This window comes from Sebastes fasciatus, chromosome 10 (assembly GCF_043250625.1).
Source record: "Sebastes fasciatus isolate fSebFas1 chromosome 10, fSebFas1.pri, whole genome shotgun sequence".
In the NCBI taxonomy this organism is placed as follows: domain Eukaryota; kingdom Metazoa; phylum Chordata; class Actinopteri; order Perciformes; family Sebastidae; genus Sebastes; species Sebastes fasciatus.
The window spans coordinates 26389802-26404445 of NC_133804.1; the positions used below are offsets into that span (position 1 = coordinate 26389802).

General features: G+C 39.5%; 1 protein-coding gene across 7 annotated transcripts in view; it reads left to right on the plus strand.

The window, feature by feature from the left end:
* LOC141775629 (teneurin-3) overlaps window positions 1–14644 on the plus strand; it is a 176060-nt gene that overhangs the window by 145411 nt on the left and 16005 nt on the right. For 5 of the 7 annotated variants that reach the window (XM_074649193.1, XM_074649195.1, XM_074649196.1 and 2 more), the window contains 4 exons: window positions 3540–3789; window positions 5738–5758; window positions 9003–9235; window positions 11010–11164. In XM_074649193.1, the coding sequence (XP_074505294.1) occupies window positions 3540–3789; window positions 5738–5758; window positions 9003–9235; window positions 11010–11164 (659 nt within the window). The remainder of the gene's footprint in view (window positions 1–3539; window positions 3790–5737; window positions 5759–9002; window positions 9236–11009; window positions 11165–14644) is intronic. The other 2 variants (XM_074649194.1, XM_074649197.1) reach the window with 1 other exon arrangement.

Consider the following 14644-nt stretch of genomic DNA (forward strand, 5'->3'; position numbering starts at 1 on the left):
ATCCTACACTTCTAGGGACTTTTACTTTGGAAAATATCTAAATTAATACAGTAAAAATGTAGTCAGAGATGTCCTGAAGTCAAATATATCAGTCATTGGCATTATTTTTATATTTTTCCAGCAACCCAAAAATCAAAGAATAAAGACATTTCCCTCACAAATTAGTTACTTGTTTTGCCGTGGCAGTCCAAATTGCATTGGGGGATATTTTTATCAGCGGCGCTGAGCTGCTGTTGAATGCATATGGGGGAAATACTGTGTAGAATCAGGCAACTGTCTGTACAACTGATCCCAAATCAGCAGCCAGGAACAACTTGACCAGTTCTCAATAGCCGAGCCGGAGACCAAGACAAGTCCAAGTCCAACAAGGAACGAGTCCAAGACAAGTGAAAGGACTCGAGTACTTCAGCCCTGTTCACAGTTCTATAGATTTCCCCCAAGCTTGCTTCAAAATCAGAATAGAGTGAAATAAAAGTAAAAAATATTCCTAAACACATTGAATGACTGCAAAGCCATTTTAGTGCGGACACCGTAGGAGTCCCCCTCTTCAGCCTGGGGCACCGGATAGTCGGAAGCCAAATTCCCATCAGTGCAGCACTCCAGCTGAGACGTCACAAGCTTCATCCTCGCGAAAATAATCAGCAGTAATGTGTCATGACCAAGTGTCCTTGAGGGAAGAAAACTGAACCTTAATCTCCTCACTCCCTCTCAAGTCGAGAGCAGCAGAAGTTGTGTGTGTGATAAAGATAAAAGTGAAAGAGTATAGTGTCCATACTAAGTGTGGCGTGATCGTGGGTGGCAGCTGATGATTGATAAGTGTATTTAATCCATTCTATCACGCCGTGTAATAGCCTTTGGTATAAGACTTATGTGTACAGTAAGCTGTGATGGAAGTGTAAATAGAGAGGACCGGCGGCGGCTTGCCAAAATGACCTGAGCAGTGAACGTCAGCCAAACTGCGAGACTGCTGCAACTGATCCATGTCCTACACACTGCATTAGGCTGCCGGATATGAGGAGCGTCTGTCTTTCCAGAGAATGTTAAAGGAGCCATCACACAAACAGACATTAAAATTCTAGTCAGATTATATAGCGTATTTGTTATTTGTAGCTATGTTTCTGGGTGCAGCGTCAACCTTTCAGCTCGGTTAGAGTTTCCATCACGGCGTGCGTTTCGTTCAGTGAGCAGACACATGGATCACAGTTCAATTAAAGTCCCAAGGTCGCGCGTTTGATGGCGTCACGCATAAAGCCGTCCCCCGGACCTATTTGTCTTTGTTAGAGGCTCATGTATAATGCTCTCGGATACAAAAGACGGATTGGTCAGATCGTCCTGTCAGGAGTCTCGCCAGACCGTGCCTTCATTTGAATTTGCCCTTCAATCAATTAAATCAATGAAAGGAACTAATCAGCGAAGGGACAAGCAGCACAGCCGCACGCTCGATTTCACATACATCGAGGGTTGCGATGGCTTACGGGATAACGCTGTGGGAGAACGATATTATGTGGCCATTCAGTGGTGTCATAGATCCGCTAATTAGGACAGAGGCAGTGTGTGAATTCAAACAAGTTGCTGGATGTGAATAATTAAGTGCTTCCAGCATGCAACTTCTTCCCTTTTGATGTGTTTCCCCTTTGAAGAGAGTCCCTCTATATCAGTACACACACACACCCTAAAAAGCCAGTTATATCTGCCTCTTGTTAAAATATTAATCTGTTGTGAGTCACCAAATTCGGTGAGTCCTCGATGAAATGTACGTTATTAGAAGGAAGTCTTTATGTTTACCACCTCTCTGTGACTTGGGGAAAAGCGGCTCCCTGGCAACTTAAACGAACATTATTTTGCACAAAATTCAGCTTTGTGTAAAGTTTTCAGGAACCCACTGAAGCACTTCTATACTAGTACAAGGGACTTAAGTATTATGGTATATCAGTTGGAGTGATGGTCAGTTGGTTGTCTGTGTACTGCCTCTACTCCCTGTATTTATACTATACTGTATTTAAATCACATCATTGTCTGAACTTTACTCACAACGACACAAACAAAATTCAAACCATGTTTTTTACTTTTATGAAAAACATATTTGCCATGTGTCCTGAAGGCAATCTTAAAAAAGGCCTTTTATACCTCTGAAATATAACTGACTAGCTGATGAACAGCGGATCTACAACAATAAGAAGCTCTCGTTTATTATTAATGAACAGAATGTTGGATTATGGTTGAATAAAAGTGATTATGAGAGCTGAATTAAACTCCTTTAAATTATATAATAATTTCAAGTTTGTGAAATGGCATTTAGACTGCTGTGTACCCGATTTGACTGTTATCAGGCCATTAAATAGGCTTTATCAGTTGCTATAAGCACCATGGATATTTGGGGCCTGCTATGCCTACTACGTTGTAAAAGTGAAAATGAAACTTAAAAGCAACACATTCTAACATGCTGTGAAACTGAATGAAATGTTACCTTTTGAACACGAACACAATGGCTTTTTTAGATTTACGCCAAAAAAAAAGTTAGGTTTAAGCAATAAAACTACAACTTCTTTAGGTTTAGGCCAACCTTGAATTTTTGTTTTCATTTTCATTTTTATTTATCATTGTTGTAGGTCTAATGTATGATGGTACGACACAGTATTAGGGCCACATTGAAGAGAAGATTTCAAGAATAAAGTCATAATATTACTAGAATAAAGTCATAGGTTTACGAGAAAAAAAGTCGTTATATTATGAGAATAAAGACAGAAGTTTACGTGAAAAAAAAGTTGTAATATCATCAGAATAAAGTCAGAAGTTTAAGAGAAAAAAGTCGTAGTGTTATGAGAATAAAGTCATAATATTATAAAGTAGTAATTTTACATGTTACTTTCTTTTTTTCTCATAATATTATGACTTTATTCTGGAAATCTCAATGTGGCCCTAATACTCCATAGTACATTTGCAATTTGGACCTCACTACAGTAGACTTATATACTATATACTTAGACTATAAACTGTGTTACCTTCATCACAATGCTTAAATGTTTTCCGGCTCCAGACAGATTTTTTTTCTTTTCTTTGCCTTAAATGGCTCTTTTGATAGTAAAGGTTGCTGACCCCTGGTTTAGGCAATAAAACAAATTATTTTTCATTTCATCTCGACTTTAAGCACAGAGCTATTACCAGGAGGTGGCTAGCCTAGTTTAGCATAAACACTGGAAGCAGAGGGAAATAAATAATTGCAGCACATAACTCTAAAACCACAACTTGTCTTATTTGTGTACGGATTAAACAAGCCAGACACAACATTAATTAGGTAGGCATAATTTTCACATCTAGCTCTGGGCAAGAAATCAAGCAAGTGTATTTCCTAAAATGTCAAATTATTCCTTTAATATGTTGAATTTTGCAGTTTCCTTTATGGGGTATTTCTTGTTTCTTGTAAGAGAGATGCATCTCTGGAGACTTCCTGGTTAAATAATGAGTCCAGTACCTGCTATCAGTGTCAAACATCCATCACGCTTTCACACCTGCACATAACTGCTGTTTTCTTTTCCCAGGCATTCTTTACAAAGGCAGCGGGGAGAACCAGTTCATCTCCCTGCAGCCCCCTGTGATCTCCACTGTCATGGGGAACGGGCGGCGCAGAAGCATCTCGTGTCCCAGCTGCAACGGGCAGGCCCAGGGCAACAAGCTGCTGGCGCCGGTGGCTCTGGCTTGGGGCATCGACGGAAGTCTGTACGTCGGAGATTTCAACTACATCCGACGCATCTACCCATCGGGCAATGTCACGAGTATCATGGAGCTCAGGTAAGGTCAAGGCCTCATTGTTGGGAATGTTTTAAGAGCATGTTACATGTTAGTTTGGGACAATTATTGACTCTATACCTCTGTCGCTTCATCAAATGGTACAAATTTCAAGGTTCAAGCATTAAGGGATTTTTATAAATTATAGATGAAAGGACAAAAGATAGTGTTTTGTGTTATTATAGTGATTTTATATTACTTCTTATTCTTTATTTTATTATTATATTAATTTGTATTATTTTCTCCAGTTCAACAAGAACAAGCAAAAACATGCAACATACTGTAGTTGACCCCTAAAATGTTTTTGATTATGGATAGTTAACAGTTTGGGTCCCACTTTACATTTCTACATTTAGCGTCCAGTGTAGAGAGGGAAACTAAAATAGCATGGTGGACAGACTTTCAGTCACACACATCTCTTTCCCCCTACCCCATAGAAATTTTAAATCTTTCCCCCATCCATCTCCATAATTAGGAAAGACATCCTGTCTTCAGTGTGTAATTGGGATGATTTACGCCCTCATGCCAACTTGGCTTCACTCGGCAATGACTCCGATTCGGCCAGTTGGCTTATTTCAAAGTGGCAGATGTTGATTAAATGTACATTGGGCCATCATCCTCTATGAGACACATACATGACAAACATATGAAAGCTGCCTTAAAGGGACGTAGGTCACCACGCCGTTGGCGGGTAGTTTGTAAATTAGCGTTCAGATTACAAGGACCACAAATGAAAATCGAAGAGAGAAAAAACATTCCTCTCTACCTCAGCAACCTGCCGATTGGGGATAGGGGGAAAAATCAATAGAGCATGCAAAACTATCATTCCAGGTCTGATGCAAACCCCTATGTCCCCCCTCACTTCCCAAGGCAACCCGTAGATACCTCCCACCCCTGATCTCTTTCCCCCAAAACAATAAAAACTAAATTAATGTCACGCTATGTCTTATCTTTAACTAAATGTGATTTAAGTATCGTGATAATATCGTAACGTGGTTCCTCGGGTGATTCCCACCCGTACTGTCGGTGTACCTGTGCAGTGATAAGCCACTACAGGGCAGTTCCCGTGGGAGGATGTGTGTGTAACACCATGAATGGGAAGCAGGGTGCTGCTCTAACGGAGCATGCATGCTCAGCAACCCTTTCCTAGATAAATAATGGTTTAAGAAATGGCTTGTGTCTCCAAGCAACTATTTTACCCTGTTTACAAGAAGAGAAAACACTACTCGGAAAACTTGTTGTGTTGGCTAAATTAAATTCAGTCTGACACAAAAGACACACTAAGGACAATTTTAGTTCACATTAGATGGCAGTTGCAGTGTAGATTTAAACCAGTGCAGAAGGAAAGAGTGCAATTTCCTTTGCATAATATCAGGATATCTGCTTATTTTTTATCTAGGCTCGTTTAAAAAACATTTAAAGACCACAGTGTTGTCAGTGTTTGGTATGTATGATGCACTCTTGTTGTATAATAGTCCAAATACTCCATATGGGACTCCCTGAACCTCTTTCAAATGCTGTTAGCGTAAAGTCTGTGTTTAGATTATGGCTTCGGTGGCCAATGTATCAAGTGGAAGAATCAATATCTCAATATGAGCGGCCAAATTGAGAAGAGCAGTGGTAATGCGGGATGGGGGCTTTATGAGGATAGGAGTACATATTTCCCTCTCTGCCAAATGGATTGTCATTGCCTGCGACTTTTTGTAGTGGCTGTGTTGATTCTTCAAGGGGATACTCTGACTTTCTGAGATTCAGCTGCGTGTTTTTTCCTACTGTGAAGGAAAAAACACTAGCCTTTTAAAGCTTATAAGTCGTTCCTATGACAGGGAAATTGTCTAATTGGGCAAATAACCTTGAAAATGAGAAGCAAACGTATCCTTTTAAGATTAACCAATTTCCTTGTCTTGATCTCTTTTTCCTCTTTCCCTGCTCCCCCTGTACCCTGTCATAGAAATAAAGACTTTAGACACAGGTAGGTGTATCGTCTTAGTGCATGTGGCTTTAGTATTCTTTGTGCACGTACCATCTGTATCATCCTCTTTATAAGTATATGGATAACTCTTTCTTTTACAGTCGCCTTTAGCACCAGTGATTACCATGTGTAATTATAACAAACCAATTATAGCTTGATTACATCTAAACAGGAGGAAGAGCTCACAGTCTGTCGGAATTTGTGCGATGTGATTATTGACGAAATTGCTACTATACGACACACACTGCCATCTGCATATTTTAAGTATTTCAAGTATTTCTATAAGGAAGTTAATGCAAAATATACATTCAACACCTATGTACAGTGCAATGCAGTCCACTACAATAGCTCTGCAATAAACAGTATCATTGTGAAGCATATAATTACATTTACTGTGATGGTGTTTAGCAGATGTTCTTATCCAGAGGGGCTTCACACAACCACACAACTGCTTTGTATTCATGATTAAGACAACAGCGTCAGATGAAGTGAAGATGCACATTGGTGGCAATTAGGTTGTCCCAGTGATTAACATGTCCGCGATAGGAACTTTGTCTAGCTGGCTGTTAAGGCTAGTGCCTCCGGTGTGACAACAACATTATGTTATATGAATATGTTTTATGAATTTTAAAAATCTAAACTGATTTGCCCGGTTCGTCCGCTGAAGGCAGCAGCAGCAGCTTTACTGCAGGATGTATTGTTTCCCCTTCATCTAATTCTAGCTGCTCTGATCAGATGTAGTTTTTGATCAATGCCTGTAACAGAGCATTTCCGTGCTTTGTAAGCTCTACATGAGAAGATAAATAAAGCTCTGAGTGGAACGGGATTTTATTTTTCAGCCGCCAGAATAAACTTTGTTTTGATTTTCCTCCAGAGGTCATTCTGTGTAGCTGTGATGATGCAGGAGAAATGACCACAACTGTTCAGCTCACTGTCAGTTGGTTTGCCTTTGTTGTTTTTTTGAACCCTAAATAGACCTAAAAGACAATTTATGTTTGTATTATTATTATTATTTATTCTTTTTTTTATATATATTTCCTTTGGTCCCGACTCTGTCATTACTATACAATGAAACTACATTGTGATTACAGGAATCGATTGGCAACCATGTCATGTTAGCCTGTCAGGAAGAACGCTATATAACGCTCCAAGTTACGCTAAATTTTGATGAGGAAAAACTGGTATGGCCATTTTCAAAGGGGTCCCTTGACCTCTGACCTCAAGATATGTGACTGAAAACTCTGAGATAAACAGAGTGAAAACTGTATCCTATTTGATAAAACAGATGTTGACAAACTGCATAATTTGCAGTTGCGAAAAAGGTAACAAAACAAATGTTGCCTGGGAGAAAATTGTTAATATGGGAAGGTAATTTTGTCAAGAGACGGGGTTTTTGATCCACACCAAAGGACAGAAATGACAGGCGTGGATATAATTACACTTATTTAGAAAACCTAATTTCGAGGTTCGAGGCAGCTTCGGGCTGCACGTAGGCGAACAAGCACAGGAGTTGTTTCGAAAAGGTTTCTTTTATACTTATGTAAGACAACTTATGTGATATTTCCTTTTTTGGGCCAGCCTCCCAACAGGAGTTGAATTAGCCAATCAGCTTGCAGGTCAGACACATGGCCACTGCCTTCTATCAGTATCAACACCAGAAGCTTCACAGAGGTATTATATATTGCAGGGCTGTTATACTGTATTTGACTGCACAATGTCATACAGGTGTTTCATTTGTTGTGTCCGGCCATCGCAGGTTGACTGTAAAAGTACGTCTTGCTGAATTCTTAATAAGAACTTGATGGCAGCCACCTATTTTGGGCATTTACTTTGACTCATGATAGCTGTCAAGTTTTATGACTCCATCTTCATCATTTTATAAAGATGTTTCATTGCCACATTTATTTTGCCGTCGCATTATCCCACTTCCAAAGCCAACCAGTATTGACTGAAGTACCATTAAGCTGGAGTACAAGCAGAGAAGCCGTGTTTACGACTGCACTGTAAAGCAAGCTATTTTTCATGTTAACTGCCTCTGTTTTTAGCTCTTTAATGACACTTAAGCACCTGCTATGTATCAACTCTGCCTTAATAGAAAAAGGTTAATGCAATAGTTTTTCCAGCGTTTCAAATTTGTTTACAAGGGACTCACAGAAAATGATAATTTAATTGGCTTTCTTCAAGTCTAAAAATCAGTCAGTCATGTGTTGTAAAATATTTTGATTCCTAATCCTTGACACATTTGCTCTCTGATTCATTGGTCCATTATGAGACAGTAAAATGAATGCAAATAAGCAGAAACAGATGCAACACCATTAGCTGTTGCACTTTGTTAACATAAGCCAGTCATTTCTGTAATTTCCAAAGGCTTTTCCCCACAGGGGAGTGATAACAAATGAAATGATCTGGCACACAAGTTGTCATTTCTGCTTTGTAAACTGGAAGCCCACTGCAGTGCTATCCTGTTAAAGTCCATCTTTTCAACCTTCTCTGTCTCGCTCTCTGTCTCTCTGTCTTTTATTCTTCATTCACAAAGCCGCTACTCTCTTTTTTTTCTTCCTCCCGCTGTGGAAATTATTCACACAATTTTTCACAACATTAAAAATAGACATTTCCCTCTTCAGTTCATTATCCACATGCATGACAATGTTGCTACTAATTTTAAGTTGATAATAAGGTTGATATTTTAAGCTGCAGCTGGACTGGAAAAAAACAAGTTCCACTTCATTAGCCATTCATGGTGTGTTTTTAGAAAACAAGCTTAAATGCCAGATTGAACTTTCCGTCATTTCTTTTTGATGCAATTTCATTTGTTTTACTTTTAACAATGTATGATAGTATGCAGGAATATCTATTATTTAAACAGTACAACTTTCTAAATTACCTTGATTGTTGAGAGCTTATTCTTAAGTGTTTATCTTCACAACTTTGAAAATCGAATGCAAAGTGAAGACAGTGTTAGCTCTCCAGAGAGGTTTAATAGAATCAATAATATTCTTGACTCTAATTGTTTAATTCGGAGGGGAAATCAGGCTACATTTCATCGGAGGTCAGTTGGGGTTTGCAGGTTGTTTCAGGTATCTTACAGAGAGCATTGATTTAGATCACATTAGGTGTAAATTAGCACCATTAAAGGACTATTTGGCTGCATTTTAAGAAAAGGGCATTTAAGGAAAAAAAAACTCAGTGTCTGCAAAGTGAAAGGACAGTACAGTATATAACTGAGTTATTGTCTTGGATGCAGTAACAACCCAGCACACCGGTATTACCTGACAACTGATCCAGTAAGTGGCCAGCTGTACGTGTCGGACACAAACTCCCGGAGGATCTACAAACCGAAAACCTTAACTGGGACAAAGGAACTGCAGTCGAACGCGGAGGTGATGGCAGGAACTGGGGAGCACTGTCTGCCCTTTGATGAGAACCACTGTGGCGATGGAGGCAAAGCTCCAGAGGCCTCTCTCACCGGACCCAAAGGTATCGTTTCAAACTAATGAAGATGTTGTTACCAAATGGAGGGGCGGGACACGGTGATGGGTTTCTCCATCAGGAGTGGGGACTGCTCGATTTTAATTTATGTGCGCCATCAGGGTCGGTGCCAAGTCTGGGCTTGCTGATTTTAATGGATGAGTTTAGTTGTGGGTCATGTGTTGAAGTAAAAGACGATCAACTGCAATTGTAAATTAAGGCTGATGTGCTGCTGTTGCTGCCTATGTAAAAGTTATTGTTCTTTTAACCTCCAGAAATATAATGCATAATTTATTTTGTATAATTGGATATTCCTGCAAATATCCTTTTTAAAATGTATACTTGATCCTTGGAAGATTCTTTTCTCAAACAGCTCTTGTGAAAGTAAAGTCTCCAGTCCTTAAAAGCTCAAAAGTAGCAGCCATCCACAAGTTGATACCCGCTATGCACAACCTGTTGTCCACATTCAAATAGCACATGGCCGTTTGTGCCATTTGTGGTTGGATTGCTCACTTTCCCATAAATTCTTCTGGATGAAAAGGCTGGGATGAATTGTTTTTTGCGCTAGTTGTTGCCCGCTCCGAATGCCAACTGCAATAGCTCAGCTTCAGCTGGGTGATAAAGGCTTGAGTGAAGGCAATCTGAGGGAGCGACTCTAATGATGGAGTGGGTGGAAGCCGAGACCAGAGAAGAAACAGCAGATGGCTCCATTTTTTTCTCCCCTCAGACATTTGGTGAACTCTGCTCAAATGTGACACTTTTCATCTGTCTGAGAATCTCAGACTGTCAAATAGCCAGCTCCCAAGGATTCACTGTGGGCTCCCTCAACTCGTAAATGTTTTAGCAGAAAGCAATCTTGTGCAGACCTAGCCACAGGTCAAACCAAACCACTCACCTTCCATCGAAGCTTTTAAAGACTTCATTGAAAAAGAAATCATGCTCTTGGGGTAAAACTGAAGTTAAAGCTTATTTAAATCCTCCAGAAACTAAAGAACAATCTTCCACTTTCCAATGGATCAGCAGTCTTAAGAATCAAACCCAAAACTGCAGTATGTTAAAAAACCAATGTGAAGAATGAAAAGTAGTCTCCCTGCATGTGAGGTGTGATTGAATTCCCACAGGTGCTGGTCTCTTATTAAGCAGCACGGTGACGCAGAGAGCGATGTGGCGGCTACCGTGGCCCGTTAATGTATTTTCCCAGTTTGGGACAAATGGTTATTGCAACTCCACACTGGCTCGGCTGCAACTTACAACTCCGAGCTGACACTCAATCACTGAGACAATTTAGTCCACAGTTGTCACCATGGCAACGGTCTGTCTTTCACCCCTTTCATCTAAAATTGGCCAAAGCTGTCATTTCCGCTCCCTCGCTCATTCATTTCTCAAATGGTGTGCAGATTGTTGATGATTGCCGATGTCAAAAAATCTCCCTGACGCACCACTCATTGACACCGCCGGTCGCGAGGTCCTTTTTTTAGAGAGGAAGGTTACAAGACGTGGCAAGTGCATATATATATATCGTATGAATACAGCCTTTCCCACTTCAGCCTGAGAAATAATTTAATACCAGAAAAGCAGCCCGTGAATTATTGATGGCTGTGCTTTTTGCAGTGACCTGAATAATGGGAAGCCAAGCTTGACACATGTATCCATCGTGTTCCGTCCACTGAGTCATGCAAGCAGAGATGCAGCATATCCACCATGTTTTCCTGTTATCACAACTTTTTTTTTTTCCTTTTCCCTTCTCCCTTTTTTTCCCCCCTCTCTTGCTTGATGTCAACAGGCATCGCCGTGGGCAAGAACGGCCTGATATATTTCGTCGACGGCACCACAATCAGAAAGGTGGACCAGAACGGCATCATCTCCACTTTCCTCGGCTCCAACGACCTGACATCGGCTCGCCCTCTGACCTGTGACAACAGCATGGATATCAATCAGGTGACTTACACACAGATGTGCCAGACAGTGGTTAACCCCGCCTGTGTGCTCGCAACAGAGCGTGTCACAGCGCCACCCTGTGCACCCCACCTCTCTCACCCTCTCTCAGTTTGCTCACCCGTGACTCATCATTGATATGCGGCGTTATATAACTGCATATATATTACATGTGCTGTATAACTCATCCTTTCATGAATGATAATCTTTTTGGGCGACTGGTTTTCGAGTGCGAGGAAGACATGCTGAGGCTTTTTTTTTTTTTTTAGTTTATATAATTATTAACAGTTCCCAAACTCTACACAGCTAGGTAGAAGAGCTGTTTTGCATGCTGCTCTGCTCTGTCTGGCAACTTCTGCAATTAAATTTAAAATTGCAAAAACTGGTCTCTTTCCGTGAATTTAAATCACTGCTGCAGAAACTGTGTGCCCTCTCCTCTGGCTGCTATTTGAGAGAATATTACAATCTGGATGTTTTAGTGTAATTCATTTACTGTTTGATAGCATTATATCATCCTTACTTGTTTATATTGATGGTTAGATTGCCCTTAGGTTGATTTTAAAGTGCCTCTTCAGCTTGTTTCAAGGACGTTATCTTTTAAATGATTCTTATTGGCAATTTTATTTATGGTTTTACAATCCCATTTTTGTTAAATTCTCATCTAGAGAGATATTCATCTACTTAATGATGTTAGCTTGTGACATCGTTATTGCTGCCTCTCTTGGCCCGGGACGCTTTAAAAAAAAAAAAGGGAGTTTTAATCTCTGTGAGGAATTCCTGGTTAAATAAAATATAAAATAGGCATTTAACTGGCAGATGTTATCAGAGAAACATACGGTGACATTAGTGGAATAAGCTCCGGGTTCCTAGAACGCCAACATTATAAGGTGTTTGGTGGAGAAAAAAAAACAGAAATGTTGCTTTTTTCTTCCTTTTTTTTTGCTCCCAACTCGACAAGAGCAGAGCATTTTCTCTGAAAGTACAGGAGGAAAAAATATGTGCTGGGAGGAAGATGTGATTTAGGCAGGAAGTGGAGACATGAAGTGTTTATTGAGGCGATGAGTTTTCAGGTCACGGCAGATGATATGGAGGGAAGAATAATTACTCAGTTTGGGGGGCTTGTTTTGATGTGGCTGGAGCTGAATTAGTGTTCCACTAGAAATACTCCGCATTGAGGACACTTACACCACACATGATAATGAAGCAGCAATCGGTAGCGAGTTTCGCCGCACATAAAACCTTTTCTTCAGCAGCACCTGAAGACGGCCGACTTTGTCCCACTAAATTTACTAACTCCCTGTGAATGAGGTGACATAAAAGCAGCGCCCTGCACTCAAACATTAATATCCCTCCTCATTTCACTCCTTTAGAGTTTTTGAGATCTGACTTAAGATGAATAATGAAGCGAAATAAAAAGCAAAAAAAAAGGCTTTTATCATTTGAAAAACGATGCATTAGCAGCGTCCTCCATATCCTGTTTCTGCAGAAAGTGATTTTTTATGTGTACTGGCTGTTGAGAATGAAATTGCCGCAGGATCAAGCTCTTTCCACCTCTTGTGTGCTCCAGACAGAGAAGTGTTTTTTTTTTTGTTTTTTAACTAACCAATTTACATTTTAATTAAGTTTCTGATGTTCTACCGCAGATCAGCTTACAAAAAGAAAGAGAGTAAATGACTACAAACAAAACACTTCAGAAGTAGATAGGAGGGACTGCAACAGTCAACACCAAATGACCTCGACAGCAGATATCACTCGGTGTCCTTTGGAGAGGTTAGATAATAATGGAGCTGGGAGAAAATTAAACAGTATTTTTTGGCAGCATAGGAACGTTTTCAATGTAAACAGGAGAGAAAGAAATCTGTTTGTGTGTGTGTGTGTGTGTGTGTGTGTGTGTGTACGTGTGTGCGGGTGAACATGAAAGGGGAAGAACATAAGAGAACATGAAGACAAAGGATTAAGCTTGTCACTTTTTGCTAATTAACCAAGTCATTTGATTTGAGCCCAAAAAAAATTGCTGGTTTTGGCGAGACCGTGTGATCCTCAGGCATCCTAGTTAGAGATTTGGCTCGGTGCAGTTTAACTAGTGGCAGCCTTAAAGGCAACGTGCGTTACTATTAATCACCCTGTGGAAAAGCACAATTCAGGAGCGTTTTGACAGATTTAATGACCCAGTTATTTATTTAAAGGCCAGTCCAATCATTTGTGCTGTTTCAAATACGCTTTTTATCCACTGACACATTTTTGACAAGCAGATTGTAATAGTTGGCCTGGATTAAAGCTTTGGATTGTAATTGCTGCTTGTTTCCAAGATGTGTTAATACTGCTATCATTTTTTTTTTTTTATGTGTGAAATATTTTTCTTTAATTTGATCTACTTAATTGATCACTTAATGGGGTGTTGCCCTCTCAGGCTACAGCGTCAGTTAATATGCATGCTCAGGGTTATTTTGGCAGCTTTACTGCAGCCACACAGGGCACAACCCCCTGCAACTTCACTTAGTTTATAATCTCAGTAGCAGCATGATAAAATGTAAATGTTTAGTAGGGAGGGAGAGGGCATAATGGAAAATTATCTTAACAGTCACTGTGGCCAGAATTATCCTTTAAATTCATGTATCAGCAGTGTTAGCACAAGAAGATAAGCGCTAATCCTACACCCCAAAGGTATAAGATAAATTATTTATTTTTTTCCTTCAGGCTAAATTGAAATTATATATTCTAAGACAAACTAACATAGTTTAAAAAGAGACTACACTGCCACTAAAGTGTCAGCGTTAATTCCTCCACCAGCCAATGTCTTAAAGGAAGAAGGTGTAACATTTCGGGGGATCTATTAGCAGAAATAGAATATAATGTTCATAACTATGTTTTCATTAGTGTATAATCACCTGAAACTAAGAATTGTTGTGTTTCGTTAACCTAGAACACAGGTTACCAAGGCCTTCTTTTGTCTTTTCTGTGATGAAAACTAAATTAAATTGTTATTTTTAAAGTTCTGATTAGAATTTAAGATATAAAAATAAAATATAAATATATATTTTTTTCATATGTGTATATAAAGCCTCATCCTGCATTAGGAAAGTACACAGTTAAAGCAACAAAAGAGCTAATAGAACAATGGCCAAGCGTCAGGGAGAAGAAAACACTGAATTTGTCAAAAAAGAAGCCTATTGAGTACGTATGATTGATAAAATAAAAAAAAAATACAGGGAATTATATTAGAAATTCCTAAAAACAACAGGAAAACTCTGCAATATTCACAGGAAATCAAAGAATCTGCTCAAAATGAATCCAAAACGTGTGTCTTACACAAACTCCCTGCAGTTATTGCATTCACTATTTGGGTTAATTGTACAGTTTATCAGTTGTTCTGTCACTACATTTTTGTTTTGTTGTTTTTTTATGCTTGCTGATCTTAAGACAATCCCACTATGCAAATGTAGAATGTGCTATATTGTTCACGTGAACTTGGCCAATGCTTGA